This window comes from Mustelus asterias, chromosome 2 (assembly GCF_964213995.1).
Source record: "Mustelus asterias chromosome 2, sMusAst1.hap1.1, whole genome shotgun sequence".
In the NCBI taxonomy this organism is placed as follows: domain Eukaryota; kingdom Metazoa; phylum Chordata; class Chondrichthyes; order Carcharhiniformes; family Triakidae; genus Mustelus; species Mustelus asterias.
In genome coordinates, this window is record NC_135802.1 from 106,225,470 (window position 1) to 106,246,521 (window position 21,052).

A 21,052-nucleotide genomic window follows, 5' to 3' on the forward strand; every position below is an offset into this window, starting at 1 on the left:
GGGACAGGGGCACATGTGTGATTCGCTTTGAACAGTGCAGACTGTATTCATATCCATTTTCTATTATGGTGCTACCTCTGTGGTTTCAGCAGAGTTGGAGACTGACTGCTCATTCCCCTAACACTTGATTTACCCATGACAGACACCCTGTACGCTCTGGAGCCTGTGAAGGCCCATCAAAAACTGCCCAAGTTGCATATGTGTGGTGTGAGACTCAGTTGTGGAGGTAGGGTGTAGTGTGTGTAGTTCTGTCAGAGGGGCCAAGGGCAATAACCATGAATTGGGGACACCTTGAAAAGAGTCCCCACGGTCATGTTCCCACTCTGGTTCTGGCTGCAGTTGATTATGGCTTTTGCCCTTAAGGTAACTTATGATCCAATGCTTTGCAAGGTTCCTTCATAGTGTAAAACCATTGTTGTGGGCCAGTATCCACTTGTTGGCTTGTCGCATCTGACTGTCCATGAGGTTGGCCACTCTTTCAGTGAAGCTGGCCATGAGCACAATGCCTGAGACATCACAGCACTCATGAACCCCTCCATCTTCTGCACAGGGGTGTGCACTGTATCCAGAAACTCTGATGCCCACACATTTCCTATTGCCGCTCTACATGTATCCATTGTATAAGATCGGAATCTCAGCATCGATATCCAGTTGTGCAGAGCTTGAGGTGTTCATAGCCAGACAATGGAGATTCTCTGCAATTGTCTCTGGGTGTTGACTGTGGGATGGAGCGGAACAGGGCAGTAGGATGCAGGCGAGTTTAGTACTGTTTGTTGATGTGGAGACTTGAACCCAGGGTCAAATGAATGTTAGTGGCAGCAGTGTTTGGCTGAGATGATGGCCATGGCAGACCTCCTCTGAAACCTCAAGCTGGCTGGCTTCCTCCAGCCCACCTCTGAAAAGAGTACTCCTCTGACCTGGTGCTTCCAGCATTACCTCCAGGGAGCCATCCATGACTGGGAAGGAGCAGCCTGCCCATGCCTTCCATCCATTTCACTCCTCTTTTCTGCCCCTTACTAGATGAATTACACCATACAGTGCTACCACTGAGCATGCTGCCAGGATCCCTGTAAATAAAGATCCCTCATTGCTGTTTCAGCCATGTCATCCCATCCGCTCTCCATAATTGGACAGCAAATCAGAAGATGGATCTGAATTGATTGGCTGTGGCGAATACCAATTGTAAGGTCTGTTACCCGGCAGTTTATGTTTGTGACCCAAAAATAGATTCGCTGTTGCGACCAAGATGGGTACATGTAGAGCAGCAATAGGAAATGTGTGGGCATCAGAGTTTCTGGATACAGTGCATACCCCTGTGCAGAAGATGGAGGGTTCATGAGTGCTGTGATGTCTCAAGATGATAAGGTTCCACCCAGTATCTGACTTATTCTTGAGTGGAAAAATTCAATGCACACCACCCATTTTCTGATGTAAGTTCAGCATTTGACTTCCAACTTTCATTACAGGCTGCTGAACCCGTGCTTTGCCAGGATTATGTCTCATTGAAACAGGTGACCTTTGGTCAACCTAGCTCTAGCAGTGGAGCTGTAAATTATATGTGAACTAGGCTCTTGTGCCTCACTGGAGATGATTCGACCAAAATGCTGACGTGTTTGTTCATTCAAAATCCACCCACAAATCCTTGAAGCTAACAAGGCAGGAAAAATGCTGCATCAGAATATTTAAAGGGCATAACTGACTGCACTGAGAGCAATGCATGCTCTCTATCAAGGACCATGGAATGTCAGTCAACAAAATGGGCTTTCAATCACTCAACATCCAGCTGGTGTGTGATGACAGGCAGTGCATCATGCAGGTTTGTATCTGATTTCCTGGCATTGTCACTGTGCCTTTATCTTGAAGTGCTCAATCTCCGTTCTATTCCACCAAAACCAAACTGGTTGTTTAGGCATAATGTGTACTCCTGAGCATGCAACTCATAAAACCTGTGAGGCTCCAAATCACATGCAGAGGAGTGTTACAATGAGAATCATGCCCCAAACAGAACTTCGAGCAAACAATTACTATTTTGAAACAGACGTTCCACTGCCTGGATAAGGCTGGAACTATTCCGTCATAAAGCTCTGAGAGGCTGTCTTGATTAGTTGACTTTGAAAGCATGCTTCATGAGTGTGCAACCTTGAGAATCACCTGAAGAAGTAGAAATGGAAGCATACGAGTAGGAAGAACAGCAGAATGTCTAGAAAGAGCAAGACTCATCGGCCCTGCCTGTCGCCAGTGCTTTACAGAAGCAGATCATTGAGGAATGCTTTGGTACTTAATTACCTGTGCACAATAATCCTTTCTACCATCAGACACAAACCTTGTATCCTCAAGATGAATGCCTTCAACTTCAACATGGACATTGCTGTCACTTCGCAAGGCATGGTCAAACAAATATCAATTTAAAGAAACTGCACACCAAGAATTCCAAAGCATTAATTTTTCAGTTGTGAACAAACAATTTGCAGACTAAATATTGCCCTTGTGCAAATCCTTATTTGCCTATCTTTATTCTTTTGACAAATCTGGTGTCCGTGGTGATGCACTCTAGTAGTAATTACATCATATAGTCCTATTTAATGTTTTATTCCAGAAATGTATTGCCTCAAACTTATTAAATTGCATCTGTCACCTCTGCCCATTCCGCTAACTTACCTGTGTCTTCTCAAAGTCTTTTACAGTTCTTAATTTTCAAAACTCTGTTTTTATGTCACCAACATAGTTTGAAATTGTGTCCTCTGCACCCAAGTACAAATCAACTAAAGATACCAAGAACAAAAATGAAATTAACACAGACATCGGAGATAAACTACAGCCAAATCTTCTCCAATCTGAGCATTTATTCTAATTTCTTGGTTTCTGTTACATTCACTGAGCCCTTGTATACTACTGAAAGCAACTTATAAGTGCTAGCATGGTCCCTGACACCTGTGGTGTACCAGTGGGTTCCTGTGCTACAAAATCCACTTTATAGTGTGTAACAGATGTAAAAAACTTAAAAGAATTACAGCTGTTGGATTACTTACACGGTCTGGTGCAATTTTCTGCAATCCCTTCTGTTTTTGTCCTGCAACTGGCATTCATGTCAGAGATCTATTGCACACCAATTCTATTAAATATACTAAATGTTGTAATTTTGTTCTGTCTCTTTATCCACAGTTAGTTCAGGCATCAAAAAAGCAAAAGAGTCCTATTTGACTTAAAAGCATTAACCTTGGTCTGAATTTTGCTCAGAACGGAAGGCTGTTTGTCAAAGTGGAAATGGTCTCTGAGGCCTGAATCCAGAAGTTTGCCCCACACCCAGGGAGTAGGGGCGGATTGCACTTTCCATATTCGTGGTTCATAGAGGCAGCCATGCATGTTAAAGTGCAACTGCCTACAGTCAGATTCAATTTTGGCGAGTGGATTCTCCTGAATCATGACTTGTGAGAAGATCTACAATTAACAGAATTCTTTGGAGAGGTAGGGCATCTTTTTGATTGGACCAGGGGCACCCTTGGGCGAGATAAGTTACCTGTGTTAAAGGTAGACATGAATGTGCTTAAAAAGTGGATAAGCTCAATGGAACTGTCAAAGCTCAAAGAAGCCATTAACTTTTCTGACCTCTAAAATTAATTTTTAAAAGTCTCCAGATAAAAAAAAACAGTACTTGCCATTTAATTCTTTATGTTGACATAAGCTTGAGGGTTATAATTTTGGATTTGTGCTGCTTGACTGATTTCACCCCTTCCAGTGAGGTCCTGTCAGTTCACAGTTTAATTGACAGTTCCAAGTACTTGTTAAGTCTTTGAAGACTAGGGACACAAATACTTATTTTTATAAGTGATTTAAGTGATTGAGGAAATGTAGTGAATGGGTTTTTAATCAATTAGGTTTTTTTTCAAACAGTGAATTCAACAATAGTCACTTGCTTTTATTTCCTCTCAGCATGGGTCCTGAGGTTTGCCCATCGTGATTATTGGGTGAGGTGACATGGAGGATGTAAGGGCAAAGAGTAGTGGGTTGGCATGGGTGGGCACTGAGTTGACATAGAAGCTATAAAGGGTCATGGGGATGGGCGGAGGGGCATGAGTGGGGAGCTTCGCATTACATCTGTTGAGGTGTCCCCCTTTGGATTGTCAGTGTGCACCTGGTTTTCATGTGGGTCTTTTGGCAGTGGCAGGGAATGGGGCCATGTGCAGGGTGTTGAGGAGGTGGAGATGTTGAGGTGACAGTAGTCGCTCTGCTGGCTTGTTTGGAGGAGAGGAGTTTGTATCCCAGCTACCGATGCACAGAATTTTCATCACAGATTTTCTGTATTATAAGCCACCACTGACAAAAATTGACCAAGAAAAACAGCTTGATATGAAGCATCAACAGACAATGAGCAAGGACCTGCTTTCAGGCAAATACATGCTAAAGAATAACCTGCTCACGGACGCCTCAGTTTGGGGTCCATTGGAGCTACTTAACTCGTGATCACATTACAACTTTGGTCCGAATATGAATATAAGAGCTGACCTTGAGGTGAGAGTGACTACCCTTGACATCAAGGCTGCTTTTAACCAAACATGGATGGCATCAAGGAGCCCTAGCAAAACTGAACTCAATGAGAATAAAGTGGGGAACTCTCCAATGGCTAGAGTAATATCTGGCACGAGGGAAGGTGGTTGTGGTGGTTGGAGGTCAATCATCTCATTCCCAGGACATGATTGTCCAAGTTTCTCAGGGTAGTGTCCTTGACCCAACTATCTTCAGTTGCTTCATCAATGATCTTCCTTCCACCATAAGGTCAAAAGTGGGCATGTTTGTTGTCAATCATTGCACAATGTTTAGCACCTTTCGTGAGGCAGACAGTGCCCATATGCAGCGAGACCTGAAAAACATTCAAGTGATAAGTGGCAAGTTACATTTGTGCAGCACAAGTGCCAGGCATTGACCATCTTCTAGAAGAGAGAATCCAACCTTACATTGCCATCATCGAATGCCCCACTATCAAAATGCAGAGGTTGGCCATCGACCAGAAACGGAAATGGATCAGCCATATAAATACTGTGGCTACAAAGGCAGGTAAGATGCTGGGAATTCTGCAGCAAGTAACACACCTCGTGACTCTCCATATTCTGCCTACCATATACAAGACACAAGCCAGGACTGTGATGGAATGCTGTGCACTGCCTTGAATGAGTAAAGTTCTAACAATTCTCAAGAAGCTCAACACCATCCAGGAAAAAACAGCTTGCTTGGTTGACATCCCATCCACCACCTTCAACAATCACTCCTTCCTACCGCCGTAACAGCAGTGTGTACCATCTACAAGTTGCATTGCAGCAACTTGTCAAGGTTCATTCTACAGCACCTTCTAAACCTGTGATGTCTACCACCTAGAAGGACAAGGGAAGCAGATATATGGGAGCACCACCACCTGCAAATTCCCTTCCAAGCCCCCCACAATCCTGATTTGGAACTATATTGCTGTTCCTTCACTGTCACTGGGTCAAAATCCTCTCATTTCCTTCCTAACAGTACTGTGGGTGTACTACACCACATGGACTACAATGGTTCAAGAAGGCAGTTCACCAGCATGTTTTCAAAGCAATTAGGGATGGGCAATAAATGCTGGCCCAGTCAGCGACACCCACATCCCATGAAAGAATTTTTAAAAACCACGCCATGATGTGTTTATTATGTGTTGGTCTATAATATGTGGACTTTAATAATTATGCACTGAATATTGCAATGATGCTTTATTGCTGTTTTGATTTTGTTGGTGTCTGGAGTCACATTAATTTTCAAGTGTTGAAATGGGGTCATTGGAAAATAGTTCAGGACTGCCATAGCTTTTTTAGCTGCATTATCAGATTGCCCTGCCACCTTCAATGTTTTGTGTATGGAACCACCAGATCACTGTTCTTGCGTCCCCTTTTAAATTTGATTGACGTGAATTATTATCATAGCCAGATGGCGCTGCGTTCATCTTGGTAGCACAGTTGCAACTTTGATAAATTCTCAATATATTAGAACTAATATATTTGAACAGTAGCTAGCATATTTCCTGATAGCATTATGGTTTTAGCTAGTAGTCTCGCTATCATTAGCCATTAACCTGCATGATGCTTCATTCATGCAGTCCAGTACAGTGGCTAAAAAGCTTTATTTTAAATTAACAAGCAGCTGTTGATGAACTGAAAGCTACAATTAATGTTGAGATTCTCTGATGTTAGACTTCTCAAAGCACAAGTTAGTGGTTTTCGGTTTCAAGTTCACCACTAGCTTTCTGACACTTGTATTTATCTTGCTGCAAAGAAAGTATTAGTATGGATATAAATAAAGATATGTCACTGCCAGTACTGGAATAATGTATAAATATTTTAAAGTTATGTTATGATCGGCCTCGGGAGTTAAAATGTTTATCTTTTCACAGTAGTGGCTGTGACCCAGTTTATGAATAACACGTTGCTGTTTTTTCAATTAGAAGGTGTGAGGCAGAGCAGGGAAGAAAACACATTGGAGATTTGTTGATGTAATAAAATCTGAGAATTCTCCCAATAATTACTTTCTTATTATGTTAATATACCAGTTGAAAATGTACTAGTGAGTTTTTTTCCTCCGCGCCTCTGACCTCAGTTACTGGTATTACAAAATTAATTCTTCATGTTTAATGAAGCAGCAGGACACCAGGGTGATATTTTTCAGGAGTTGCGTATTAGATTTAATTGTGTAATTGGACCAGAGCTTCGGTTTTATGATTGGGAATGTTGTTTAAATGAATGGAAGAAAAACTAATGAATACCAAAAAAATGCAAGTACACTTTCCTCCGACTCTAATTCTCTGTTGAATCAGCAAATAGGTGCAGCATTTTTGTGTGCTGCATATGTTGTCTTTGATTATGCGAGACAAGGTCTTTAACGCTGCTGGAAGTATGAATTGTGTCAGCATGAAGTCTTTCATGCCTGGAAGATGCTCACTTAAGGTACAGCGGATTGTGGAATGGTGGTTGTGGTTTGCCTGTTTAAAAGTCTTACACCATTTACTTAATTTTAAAGAATGCTGTGTGGATTTTTGTTTTAAAGAGCGTCTCAAGTTAATTGTCATCTTTATGTCGTAGAATTGTTCGCAATCAGACTTTTTTTTTAGTCCTTTTTTGAGGATGGTTAGAAGGAAGTTGCAAGGCCTCTCTAAAAGAAAGGAAATGACAAAAGTTTATTAATGTTAAGTAGCTGTATATTTAGGCTACTGCCTTAGATCTGTTGGCATCACAGTCTAATATCCATATTCCGTCACCATTTGTTACTTCTGCAAGATCCTTTTAATATTTCATTTGTTATTTGAATTAATGGACCTGTCGACTGGAGACACAAACATTCAACTCCTGAAGGTTGCAAATGTATTTTTGTCACTTATCTGTTATCCGAAATTAGAGAGATGAAAAAAAATAAAGGGAGAGATTTTCCTCGTGGTTTTTGGAGCATGCCAGCTGTGCACGTCGTAATCCTGATAGGCGAGATAGTCCACTGAGGGCTGGGTAGAGTGATTAAATATATTCCTGGAGGTTTCATCACACAACTTTCCTCCACACTCCAGGCACTACTCAGCCAACACTTTCATCCTGTCCTGCACTGCTGCCTATGCCAATTGAAAAGTAAAGGCTTATTACACCATTGGATGATGCCTGACTGTGAGATAAGCAGCCTTTTTCTCCCATTTTCAATATTTTTATATCGGGCAAAGCTCAAAGAAAATGACAAAGCAAAGCACTCTTTCTTAATGTACTGCTGGCATTTCTCCAGAATTGCGCACAGCAGTGTCCTGGAGATTGATCTTCAATTCCTGGAGACTCCAGGCCAATCCCGAAGGGTTGGAAACCCTAGGGCTAGGCTTCGTTCGTATTTGGCTGTGGGTAGAAAATGGGCTGTAAAAACGTTGGTCCTGGGAGTGTTGTACCTTCTGGGCTCCTTTTCAGCGACCAGTTGAGTCTTAAAGTGACAGATGTATGTCATAGGACCACAATTTCCATATTAAAAGGGAAATGTAGAGAAATAAATGGCGAGATGGCTCTCTGATAAATTCCTGCTTCCTTACAATTTTTCCTGAGTTTTCTTCAGGAGATGACAGCTACCCACCCATCATAGGCAGGAAGCTAATGAAGGTGATAATTGAGCCAATTTGCAGCCGTTCTTAGGAGGGGTTTAAATTTTGCAGGTGGTGCATGGAATCTTGTCTGCAGCTCGTTCTCAGTTCCTGAATCTCCTTTCCTTCTGTGCCTGAAAATCTGTATCTCTCTCTGAACATGTTTGTATCTCCCTCTCTGTGTCTAAATACTCCCTCCCTTTCTCTTTCCATAAATAACTGAATTCTCTCTCTCACCCTCCCCTTAAAACACCTTAACAGGACAAGCAATGTCATAAAGTGCAGCTGATTTTTTTCAACCCCTGTCGAGAGAGATCCAGGCAAACTGAGCATGTATTGAACAATAATGCCAGCAGCAGGTCAGAAAATCTGGCTGTACGTTGTTCTGGGTTCAAAGTATGAGATGCAATATATTTACTATGTAACACATGATCATTCATCCACATCTTATAATCTTTCTTAATTCGGAATGATGAATAGTATAAAGTGTGAAATTCTAAAGGGTATTTAACTCATGAATACATTCATTCTGCCAGTCATTAATAATCTGTTATATTTTGGACTTCACCCCACTTGTGGGACAAAAGTCATTGCGGGTATATTTGTGCTTAATGAGCTAAGTTCAGTTTTAAAAATATGAACTCCTTTTGAATATACATTACTTTAAATGGACTGACAACTGCATTTAAAGAATCCACAGGATTCATGTTGATGTGTTCATCATAGATCAAGCAGATGGAAATTCCACCTTATTCGTTTTCCAATTGAAAGTCTTCAATATTATCATTCATCTCCTCCATCCCCATTGGAAGTCAGTGGTCTTTCTGATGGAGAAGTCAGGATGCTGGAAACTCAGCACAACTGGAGGATGAACTGCCATAGCAACATGTATTTATCTTGTGCCTTTAGCACAGTAAAATATTATAAACTATGTACTTAGTAGGAAAGTTATCAAACAATATTTGATGCTATGAAAAATATTAGGGCAGATGGAATAGTGAAGTGCAGAGGTAACAACAGGCCTCGAGCAGATGAACTGAGGCAGATGCAGAGTCTGGCCATATTATGGAGGTAGAAATAGGTCTGTTAGTAAAAGTTTGGGTATGTGAGGTGAAGTACACCTCAGGATTGAGTATGACACCAAGGTTTCAAACAGTCTAGTTCAATTTCAGATGATTGCCAGGGCAAGGAACTTGGAGTTGAATATGATACCAAGATTGATGGAGTCCGCGGCGAGAGATACCGTGTATAGTGGTGACTGAAAAATTCCCAATGCTTAGCAAGAGGAAGTTGAGGCTTATTTGTGACTGAATCATTCTCTGGATGAAATCCAGAGGTTACAGTCTGAGGGCGTGGGGAGAATCTGTTGTTTGAGATTCTCCAGATATGATTTGGTTCAGTAAGAATGGAACAAGAAAGGACCATCCCAGTGCGATGAACAACTGAGGTAAAGTGTTGAAAGATGATGATGCAGTCAGTCCTGTTGAAAGCTGCAGAGGGGGAATATTGTTCCATAGCTGTCATAGCATGTCATTCGCAAGTTTGGGTTGGACTGTTTCGGCACAGAAGGGAAGTAGTAGGAACTGGATTGAAGATTAAACTGGTTAGTTGTGAGAGACACTCAGAGCTGAGAGATAACCACAAGTTTGATGACCTTGGAGAGGAGAGACTAACTGAAGCTGGGCAGTAGTACCAAGGCAGGTAAAGTTGTATTAATGACAATAGATTTGAAAACGGCAAGGGCAGCACTCACAACCCAAGAAGGAAACCTTTTACAATATCCATGAGCAGGGCGAGCAGGCAAAAGAGGTTGAATGGTCAGTAGTTGAGTGAGAATGGGGTTTAGAAATGTGGTGGCTATGAACGTGAGGAGTTTGGAAGGGTAGGGGGAAGAAACTAGAATGAGTCAGTCAATCAGAGTTGGGGTAACAGGATGGTGGGGGAAGGGGTAAGCTAAGGGTAGAAGGGAAGTAGGCAGCTAAATGGATGTGCTTGATATTATTGCCTAAAGAATTCAATGAAAACAAAGAAAAGCGGTGGCTAGTAATTGAGGAGAGGACCCTTGTATCTTAAAACCAAAATATTGTGGATGCTGGAGATCTGAAATAATAACAAAGTGCTGGAAAAACGCAGCATGTGCGGAAACAGAATTAACATTCTAAGTCCAATATGACTCTTCTTCAGAACTAAAGAGAAGTAGAAATATGATGGGTTTTATTCTGTCGGGCAGGGGCAAAGGGGAAAGTCAGACATTTGTTACAGGGTGTGGGAAATGGAAATGTCATGGAACAAAAGGCAAAGTGTGTCAACGTGGTTGTAGTTAAGTAACAAAACATTGGCCCAGAGTAGGTGTTAATAGGAGAATAAAGGTCAGCTCTGTCTCAAATCAAAACATGGAAGGGGGTGGGGGGGGCAGGGGGCGATTCAAAATTGAGGACAGAGTTCATGTTCTGAAGTTGTTAAACGTGGGCTGTAAAGTGCTCTTTTGAGATGCTGTTCCTTCAAGTTGTGTTGAGCTTCACTGGAACATTGCAGCAGGCCAAGGACAGAAATGCGAGCATAAGAGCAAGATTGTGAATTAAAATGGCAAGCAACCAGAAGTTCAGGGTCATGTTTGCAGATTGAGGGAGATGTTCCACAAAGCAGATACCCGGTCTGTATTTGGTCTCCCAGGTCTAGAGGAGACCACATTATGGACAGTGAATACAGTGAACTAAATTTAAAGAAGAACAAGAAAATTGCTGCTTCAGTTAGAAGCAGTGTTTCATGCCTTGGACCATGAGGAGAAAGGCAGTAATGGAGCAGGTGTTAGTCCTCCCGTGATTACAAGGGAAGGTTCCTTGAGAAGGGATTGAGGTGTCAAGAGTAATAGAAGAGTGTACCAGGGTGGTGTGGAGGGAATGGTCCTTTCAGAATGCTGAAAGGGAGGGGTGGGGAGGATGTGTTTAGTGGTGGCATTATGATGGAGGTGGCAGAAGTGGTTCAGGATGGTCCTTTGAATACAGAGGCTGATGGGGTGGTAAGTGCAGACAGGGGGTTCCTATCCTGATTCTGGGAGGGAGTGAAAGGGGTGTTGGAAATGGGTCAGACACAGTTGAGGGTCCTGTCAGCCACTGGGGGTGGCAGTGGGGGGAATTCTCGTTTCAGGGCAAAGTGAAGACCTGTCAGAAGGTAGCATCATCGTAACTGATGCGACAGTGACAGAAATTGGGAGAATGAATGGAATCTTTACAGGAAGCGGGATGTGAAGAAGTGTAGCCGAGGAAGCTGCGGCAGTTAGTGGGCTTGTAATAAAAATGAGTAGACAGTGTATCCTCAAAAATGGAGACGAAGAAGTCAAGGAAGGGAAGTGTTGCAGATGGACTATGTGAAAGTGATGGAAGGATAGAAATTAGAAGCAAAATTTATTAATTTTTCCATGTCCAACCGAGAGTCAGAGGCAGCACCTATATAGTCAACAATTTACTGGAAAGAGAGTTGTGGTAGGGGCCTAAGTACAACTAAAACAAGGAATATTCCACATTTCCCATATTTTTCCTACATTCCAGAATAGTGAAATGTTTTGGTAGCAGTGAATGGTCATTGAGATCGATTATCCCTCGATTCAAGGATGATGTTTACTTGGTTGTGGATTCTGCCAGAGGTCTTCATGTAATTGAGCAGGCCTATTCTTGACATGCAGATCTTTGGGCACAAGGAGCAGGATTGTCTGCGAGATAGTGGGATCTGGGGTGTACGGTTTGCTTCCTTTTCTTTCCTCTGCTGCTGCTCTGCCTCATCATTAAGACATTGCGACTCAAAGCACGATGCAGCTTGATGGAACAGCTGCTGCCATTTTGAATGATTGTTAGCAAGTTCCTCCTAGTCATTAATGTCAATACTACCATGCTTTGAAGAGAACTTCAGGGTATCTTTGAAGCATTTTCTTGATCTTCCCCAGGAACACTGTTCATTTGAAAGTTAACAAAACAGGACCTGACAGGGGAGATGTCTTTAGGCCGTCCAGATGATCAAAGTTGATTTTGCTGTAGGTTTGCGTAAATGGTTGTGGAGCTGGCTTCAACAAGGACACTAGTATTTGGTCTATGATCCTCTCAATGAACCTGGAGGATGTGGTACAGGCATTGCTGATGGATTTCTCTAGCCTGCCATGTGTCATTGACACACAGTCCAGATCTCAAGGCTGTACAGGAGTGTGGTGATGTCAACTGCTCTGTACCTTAGGCCTTTCAATGTCTTGATAGCTCATGTGATCTGATTGCAGTTGTTCTTTCTGGACAGTCACTCTTGGTATTATCCATGAATGTATTTGCATTCCAATTTGCAAATAACCACAAATATGGTGATTCCAGAGGGTGTGGTTTCCCCATCCAAGATAAAGTAGACAGCCTACTTCTGGGGCACCTTTTCAAGCCCTCTCCCCATTTGGGAGAGTGGAGGGAACCCCAAAGAGGACTGTTCAGCTGCAGATTCTGCTGCCCAAAGACAGCTCTGTCCCAACATGGGTGAACACAGTAAGAGTTTTAACAACACCAGGTTGACTACCAACATGGGTGTCCAGTGACCGTCATGCATAAGTCGTCTGTGTGCAAATTCTTGGCTAGGGACTCCCAAGTACACCCTTTGCCAATTGTCCATTGCCAGAGGACTTGGCAAATGGACATTGGTAACACCCTGCACATGACTTTGTTTAACATGGGGACCTTGGGGCGGCATCATTGTCTACACAATCCTGACGGGTTGGTGATCAGATTTCAGTGACAGGTGGAACTGTGATGATCACCTTACCACTGCAACCACCATCCGCTTTCAGAGATAGTGAGATGTGCAGTCTTCTTTGAAGAATAGCAGAGAGTGAAGCCATAGTCAAGTCATGTCTCGCGTCCTAAAACAGTTGTGGCTACATTTGCTTGTTTGCACCCCACTGAAAAAGGATAGATGGGGGTAATGCTGGGGAACTAAAAATGAGAGAGTGAAGACCCCTAACCCTGAGGAGGGAAGAGAATGGGGACATGAAAAATGGGAATGAAGAGAAATAATTGAACACATCAACATCGGGGAATTAAAACAAAGAGAAGGCAAAGGGTAGGCAAATAGGAGCTTGAACATGCAAACAGTTTGGGAAGAGTTTGTCACATGGTGGATCATCAAAGGAAATAGGATAAGGACATGGGTGGTGAAAGATGTGAGAGTTCGAGATGGCCTTTTTGAGAATTTAGGAGAGTCAGTTAGCACAGGAGCTGGAAAGTTCGAAGAGATGGTTTGGTCATATGGGTAAAATTTGATTTATTATTGTCACATGTATTGGTATGCAGTGAAAAGAATTGTTTCTTGTGCGCCATGTAGACAAAGCATATCATTCAGAGTACAAGAAATTTTAATAGGTAGAAGCTTAGTGAGGACTGATGCAAGGGATACTAAGGTTAAGACTGAAACCACTGAACAAGCAGCCACTCAGTATAAAGGAAAAAACATGTTGGGAGGAACTTGGTGGTGCTTGGGAAGGGCAGTCAGCAACAAGGATTTGAGAGGGGTGGAAGGAGCAAGAGATAGGGGTAGGTAATAATGACACTACCACCTCATGGTGCTTTGTGTGTAGGAAGTAATGAAAAACTAAACCACGTGTAGAGGCTTTAGTGAGGGGGCAGCATATGCCACTCATGAATCAGGATTTGATAAAGGCTTTAAAGTTAATCCTATCCCTTGTTCCTGAGGCTTCTTTGTTTTCTTTGAGCACCTCATTGTGTTTCGTCCTCTCACTTTCTTTAGAAGAATAAGAGGCAACTCAATTGAAACACACATGATCCTGAAGGGACTTGACAGGGTGGATGTGGAGAAGATGTTTCCTCTTGTGGGAGAGTTTAGATCTAGGGGAGCACTGTTTAAAAATAAGGGGTTGCCCATTTAAGACAGAGATGAGAAGAAATGTTTTCTTTGTGACTAGTGAGTCTTTGGAACTCTTCTCCTCAAAAGACAGTGGAAGGAAAGCCTCTGAATGTTTTCTTTGTGATTAGTGAGTCTTTGGAACTCTCTTCCTCAAAAGACAGTGGAAGGAAAGCCTCTGAATCTTTTTAAGGCAAAGGTAGATAGATTCTTGATAAACAAGGGGCAGAAAGATTATTGGGGGCAGGCAAGAATTTACAGTCAGATCAGCCATGACCTTATTGAATAGTGAAGCAGCTCGAAGGGCCGAATGGTCTGCTCCCGCTCCTAACTCGTGTGTTTGTAAATGAATATGAGTATCTAAAATAAGCTCATGAATGGCAGTATCTTTTGAGAGAAAGTCAACAGACATATTAGAGGGAATTGATAATGGATCATCATGTAGTGTATGGGGTGAATTGAATGAGAGAACTCGGTGAGGTTAGCCCTAACTGACTATGCTGGGCCGGGAAGTTGATCAGACCAGTTGTCTGTATTCCCTCATAAATCCTATCTTCCATCCTCTAACTTCCCTCTCATATCTTCATCTTGCCTTTCCTCTTGCTTTATTACCTCCCCATCCCTTCTTGGCTACTCTTCACCAAAGGGAATCTAGCAGCCAAGTCTTTAAACAGCCTTAAAAAGTCTTAAGCGCAGCCAGCAGGCCAAGCAGTCGGTGAGGTTAAACCAACAAGAGCAGATCTGGAAGCAACAACAGATGGTGCTTGGATAACTGCCTGCAGCAGGGATTTTAGGAGACTGCTGCTTTTCTCCTGATTGTAGCTAACTACAGTCAGACATGGAGGTGTTTAAGGACAGAATGTCATCACACCTCCAGATAGTGCTCCCATTCTCACCCAATGCTGCTGTATTATTGACTTGCTGTCCCACGATGTTGGTTGGTGCCTGTTCCATTGGTTTTACCTGTTTGAATTCTCAACATTTCAGATCTGAGATGTTCTGTACTGCAATTGGCGATTTTAGGTTATTCCTAAATCCATTATTAACAGCACAAGAGAACCATCTCAAAATCTTAAAGTTCTGATTGGATAAAACTTGCAGAATAACGAGTAATTTCCAACATCCTAAGACAATTGAGAAAATCTGTTTTAAATTTACAAAAGAAGGTGGCCATTCCAATTCCCCAAGGTTTCTGATTATTTTTCTTGTTTAGAAAAATGGTGTTCTACTATACAGAACCATCCCCGAACCTACATACTCAGAAGAATTTCACCTTTGTTACTGTTCCAAGTAGTGTCATGACGAAAAGCACTTGTGACGCTCAAATGGTTTTCTTTTTGAATAATATATCTTTTTACATTTCCAAATTTCATTTCAATGCAGTAGTTCAGGGAAAATTCCTTTTAAGAGTTCTGTCTTAGAATTAATTATGAGGGTGCCAGTTGCTGAGGGAAATAATTAATTTCAATGCTGCATGGAATTTTTTGTTTGCAAACTTGACAAGGCATCTTTTTGGCAAACCAAATAAAGTAAAACTCAAACGGGGGAGCCGCCCCAAACAAAAAAAACCCCAAAGTGTAAAGGAAACTTAAAACATCAAACCAAAATGTGGTTAAAGGGGTCAATAATACACCCCAGCGGGGCCCAACGGGCACGGAAGGCCTCAATGATGCCTGTGGACTCCCCATGTTCCCTCTCCAGGGACACCTGGCCACGAATGTAGCCGCGGTAGAAGGGCAGTCGGGTTGGACAATCCCCTTGGTCGCCTGTTGCCTGGACCCTGTTCATGGCGAATTTGATGTGCAGATGCCGGCGTTGGACTGGGGTAAACACAGTAAGAGTTTTAACAACACCAGGTTAAAGCCCAACAGGTTTATTTGGTAGCAAATGCCATTATGGCGAATTTGGCCAGACCCAGGTTCACGAGGAGGTTCTCTGCCTTCCCGTCCCCGTCTGCACCCCGCGGGTGCCTGTAAATGAGGAGCATGGGACTGAAGCACGAACAGAACATCAATAAAAGGTTTTTCAAGTAACACAAAACAGAGTGCAGGCCTAGAACAGTGAACATAGACGTAGTCCACAGACTCCACAAGATTGCAAAAAAGGCAGGTTTCTTGGTAGCCCGTAAACTGGTACAATTTGCAGCAAACTTGACAAGGAGGGTTGCAGCTGAGTTTGTTATCTGTAAGCTTGTAATTCAGAAGCTTTTTCTAAAGTATACTTTGAACAATAGACTGGCATTGGAACCTGTAAATGATTGAAAACCATATTTTGAAGCCAAATTTTACATAATAGTTTTCATATGCTTATATTACACAGAATGGTCTAGCAACTCAATTACCCTGCCTACGGCAAATAAAGTATAGAATGTTAGGCCTCTGTATTTATTTCTTTGTCATTGTTTCCAGTGTGCATTCCCACTTATGAGGTGGTTCAGGTGGGGTTTGCCCACTTGGGGGAGGCGGGGGTGGGGGGGAGGAATCATCTTATCTTTTGGGACTGCCTCTTCATAGATCTCTCCCTCAGAAAAGAATGGGAGGTCAGAGACCAGTAGCTCGGGAACAGTGTCGTTGGAAAACCTTGAAGATGAAGTTGCGTGATTCGGCTTAATGTCAGCAACTGGCTTCTCTTAAGGTAATTCTAGAGCAGTATTTATATATTTAAAGTCTTTAAGAAAATACCAAACTGTTTGTGGCCATGGTTGCATGCGAATAAACAAAAAGTCAATGACCTCTAAAACCTATTAAAACTGATCTTTTCCATTAATCTTTTCTACCAGAGCTGAACTTGATTAGTGTGCCTATTTTAGTCAGTCACCATCTGTGGATATGGATTTGATTTTTTTACATCAAATAAATAAGATGACGATGGCTAGTCTTTTTGTTGGTCTAATAGGTACTTTGAAAGTATCAGTCAGTATACAAGTTTTGGGATAAATGGCTGCCGATTAAACCTAGATATTTAACTTATCCATAATAACCACCCCTGTCAAAGTCCCAAAATGCCTCTCATCGAACTCCAAATGAGATTCTGTGTGACAGAGAGAAACTATCCCTCCTCTTCCTTCTTGATCTATTATCAACCTTTAACACGATTAATCATACCATTCTCCCCCAGTACCTCCCCCTGTCATTCAGCTGGGTGAGGCTGTTCTCGCATGGATCTATTCTTATCTATTCATTACCAGGAATTTTTTTGCTTCTCAACCTTTTCCTGCAATGTTACCTCTGCTGTTCCCCAATAATTTATCTTTGGCTCCTCCTATTATCTATTTGCTTCCCATCAACTGTATCAGCCAAAGCACAGCAGTAGTTTTTTTAGTCTTTATATGTGTGCCTCATCACCTCCTCTCAGCTAAATTATCAGACTGTTTATCTGACATCCAGTACTGGATGAGCAACTATTTCCACTAATTAAATATTGGGAAGATTGAAGCCATTATTTTTAGGACCCGCTCCAAACTCTGTTCCCTAGCTACCGATTCCGTCACTTGCCCTGACAACATTCTGAGATTAAGCCAGGCTGCGACTTTGGTGTCACATTTGCTCCTGAGATGTGTTTCCAACCTTGTAATTGTGCCACCTCTAAGACCTCCTGTTTTCACATCTGTAACATCGCTCAACTATTGTCCCGTTTCTCCCTCCCACCCTCTCCTTGTCTGTCCATCCCCTGCTTGCTGACCTGCATTGACCCCTGGTTAAACAATTCTTATCTTTGTCTTCAAATCCTCCCAGGGTCTTACTCCCCCCCTTGGTCTATATTTTTCTCAAACCCCACAACTCTATGAGATATCTCCGCTCCTCTAATTCTGACGTCTTGTGCTTTCTCAACCATAGTTCCACTATTGGTCACCATGTCAGTTCCCTAGACCCCAAGCTCTGGTATTTCCTCCCTCCACCTTTCTGGCTCGCTACCCCACTTTTAAACGTTTTGGCCAAGGTTTTGGTCATCTGAACTAATATCTCCTTTGTGACTTGGCGTCATAATTTGTTTTATAATGCTCCTGTGAGACCTTGTGATAGTTCATTATGTTAAAGGCGCTATATAAATAAACGTTGTTGTTGTTGCACATTTTTTGTTGGTACAACATTAAAATTGGACTGCAGCTCTTGCATGAATTTTCTAATACGATTTGCCAGTGCATTGCATTTTACAAGCCTACTGCACAGTATTTTATAGCGTTCCTTAGAGATTGTTTTATAGCTGCAGCCAAACCCTGCTGTTGAGGTTCAAAATAACCTAATCTGAACTTCCTGTTCATAAAAAAAAACAGTGGAAAAATTAATTATTTTATTACTATGAAGACACCTATTCAAATAAATATTTGTGGGGCATGTTACTTCACTTCCAATTTAATAGATTTCTTTTGGCAAAAAGCTAGTCATAGCTGCAAAATATGATTATATATTAGAGGTTTCCGAAGAAGATAAACTTGTTATATGTGAAAACAAATCTTAAGCAGAATAAAAACAATTTGCTCCTGAGAGCTGTTTACCATCGAGACCATATTGAAAAGATCACATGTGAAATATGTATTCTAAGCACTATGGTAATAGAAATATGATATAAATCAAAGTACAATAAAGGAAAGGAAATAGCAAACAAGAACATACAACATTAAAATGTAAACTAGAAATATTTCAAGCCAAGGTCAGTTCCACAGGATATTCAGATGATAACAATATGGTGTAATTTTAAAAAAGATTGTAAGCTTTTTTTTCTAGGAACAATAAAATAACTCCTGTTTTAAGCTATTGAAAGAAGATAATTTCATGTTTAATGACCAGTTACTCCGTAATGATTGAGAAAAATCCAAAAAGGATTATTATTTTGTGATTGAACATTACACTGATGGAAACTGTACTGCTGTCAACTTACTATCATTAATATCAAAAATATGGATTGACATGTTTCTTGAAAGCATTAGTGTATGTAGTTTAAAGACCTGTACAATGCAATATTGTATTGCCTGAAAGAAAAAAATCCACAAACGTAGCAGCACAGTTTCACTGAATAATAGGTGTGAGGTAGGGGGCGAGGGTCCGGTCACACATGAGAAATGCTGACGCAAGTCTGTTAGTGGCTTTTAACTCAGCCACTGCATTACCATTGCAGTTCTGTTCCAGGACCAATTAGCATGTGTGTACATGAATGACCCATTTGAGGCACTTTCAACTAGTTAAAGGGACATTCCAAATGAACACAGCAGGAATTGACAGAATGGAGGCTAGACTTAAAAAGTCTGCATGTGCAACTGGGGCTGTAAAGGTCCATGAGAGGATATGCTTCCCCACTGACAGGAGGGTGAAACAAAGCAGGCGTGGCTGGATGTCAGCGCCAGGAATGTGAGACCATGCTCATGGATTCAGTGCCAAAATTGATTTTAGTGACCTACGTGGAGCAAGAAAGCTGAGAACTTTCAACTGCATTCTGATGTGTGCATCACACCAATTCACACCTTCTCGAGCTTAATCTAGCACATCTCTTCTCAGAGCAATTTACCCTGGATTGCACTCATCCCTCTCTGTCTGTGCACTTGCTCACATCTCCATCATCATCCACCACTGACACTCACCTTTGCCCTCTTTTTAATGTTATGCCTCTACCTCATTGTCAACCTCAACAAATGTTCTACATTCATCTATTCAACTATAATGTTACTCTCACTTTTGGGTCTCTTTCCCTTCTTGCAGAAGAGAGCACAGAAGATGAGAACTGGAAATGGTCCTTCAGAATCTCGAAACTAACAGCTGTAGTGGAGGTGGTTTGTCAAACCTGGATGATCACTTAAAATATTGTTCCCTGACAGTTCCAAACCATATCTTTAATCTCCCACGTGGCCTTCAAATGCCCTTGAGGAAGTAGTGCAAGGGGACGACAAAGTTTCCTCAGAGGGGGAATACTCTCTCTGTGGATGCACTGTATTAGGAGTCATACAGACAGCAAAATAACTCAGACACTAAAATTGACACCCCTCTCTCCTGGGGGTTGTATGTGTGCAGCCTGATGCGTTGGAGTTAAACATGGAAGTTGATCGTTTGGAGCCTGCTTCCCAAAGTGTTTGCAATTTTCCAGGAATTAACCCTGCAGCCAACCACAGACAAATATTGGATTAGTCATTTATTTGGGTGGGTGAGGGGAAATGAAAGGGAGCAATGAAAATCAATTTTCCAAATTTCTCAAAACCAAGGCCTGCATTTTCAGACTTCTCACCTGATGAAAGTAGTGAGAGGACAGAATGTTGGTTGCCACTATAATGGTTGCCTGAAGAGTGTTCGGCTGACCGTAAATTTAAATCTGGTCCTATGACATTAATAGAACCCAATACCATTTTTGGGTTGAACAGGGCAGAATATGCTCTGCGCTTGCTTCAGCTAGTGTCAACTAGCGGCATGGCTTTGGAGGAAAAGCAAAGTAAATTAGAGTTAATAAATGCTGGCCTTTTCCCCAACCCCATGAACAAATTGATTTGTTTTAGTCATGCATTTGCTGCTAAAATGGTGGAGGGCAGAAGGATGGAAACAGGACAAATGGATAGTTTTAGTAGGTTGGGTTTAGGATGATGGGACTCAATTTTTGCTCAAGTGACTTCGCCATTAACCCTACCATATAGAGTTCACAATCTCTAACCATGCTGCTGCTAAAAAAATTGTGAATGATATCAGTACCCTTATAATGAGAGGGGAAACCGATTTGTATTCCTGCTGTAACATCCACCTGTGTGGATGTCAGATGAGAAATTGTATACAATCTCTAATTGTTGAACTTTTCATTAAAACAAGTTACAGTAGTAAACAACAACAAAAATTGTTCTCTTGGAGGGGGGACTTGAAAATCCATTGGTAGCACCACTATTAAATAAGCTGACCATGTCTTGAAATGATGAAGGAGCAGCGCTCCGAAAGCTAGTGGCGTTTGCTACCAAATAAACCTGTTGGACTTTAACCTGGTGATGTTAGACTTCTTACCATGTCTTGAAAGGCATGGGTGTCAGACTTGACCTGCGGTAAGTAGTGAAAGAAGTAGCATTAGGAAAAATCCTACTTGGCTTTGCCC

The 21,052-nt window shown here is 41.9% G+C and overlaps 1 protein-coding gene across 2 annotated transcripts in view; it reads left to right on the forward strand.

Annotated features, from left to right (window-relative positions):
• jazf1b (JAZF zinc finger 1b) overlaps positions 1-21,052 on the forward strand; it is a 253,273-nt gene that overhangs the window by 140,400 nt on the left and 91,821 nt on the right. The window contains exon 1 of one of the 2 annotated variants that reach the window (XM_078239894.1): positions 8,389-8,509. The exons of the other annotated variant lie outside the window; for it this stretch is intronic. Coding sequence (XP_078096020.1) covers positions 8,460-8,509 — 50 coding nt within the window. The 5' untranslated portion in view covers positions 8,389-8,459. Of the gene's footprint in view, positions 1-8,388; positions 8,510-21,052 lie in introns of those variants that run through there. 2 annotated transcript variants of the gene reach the window in all.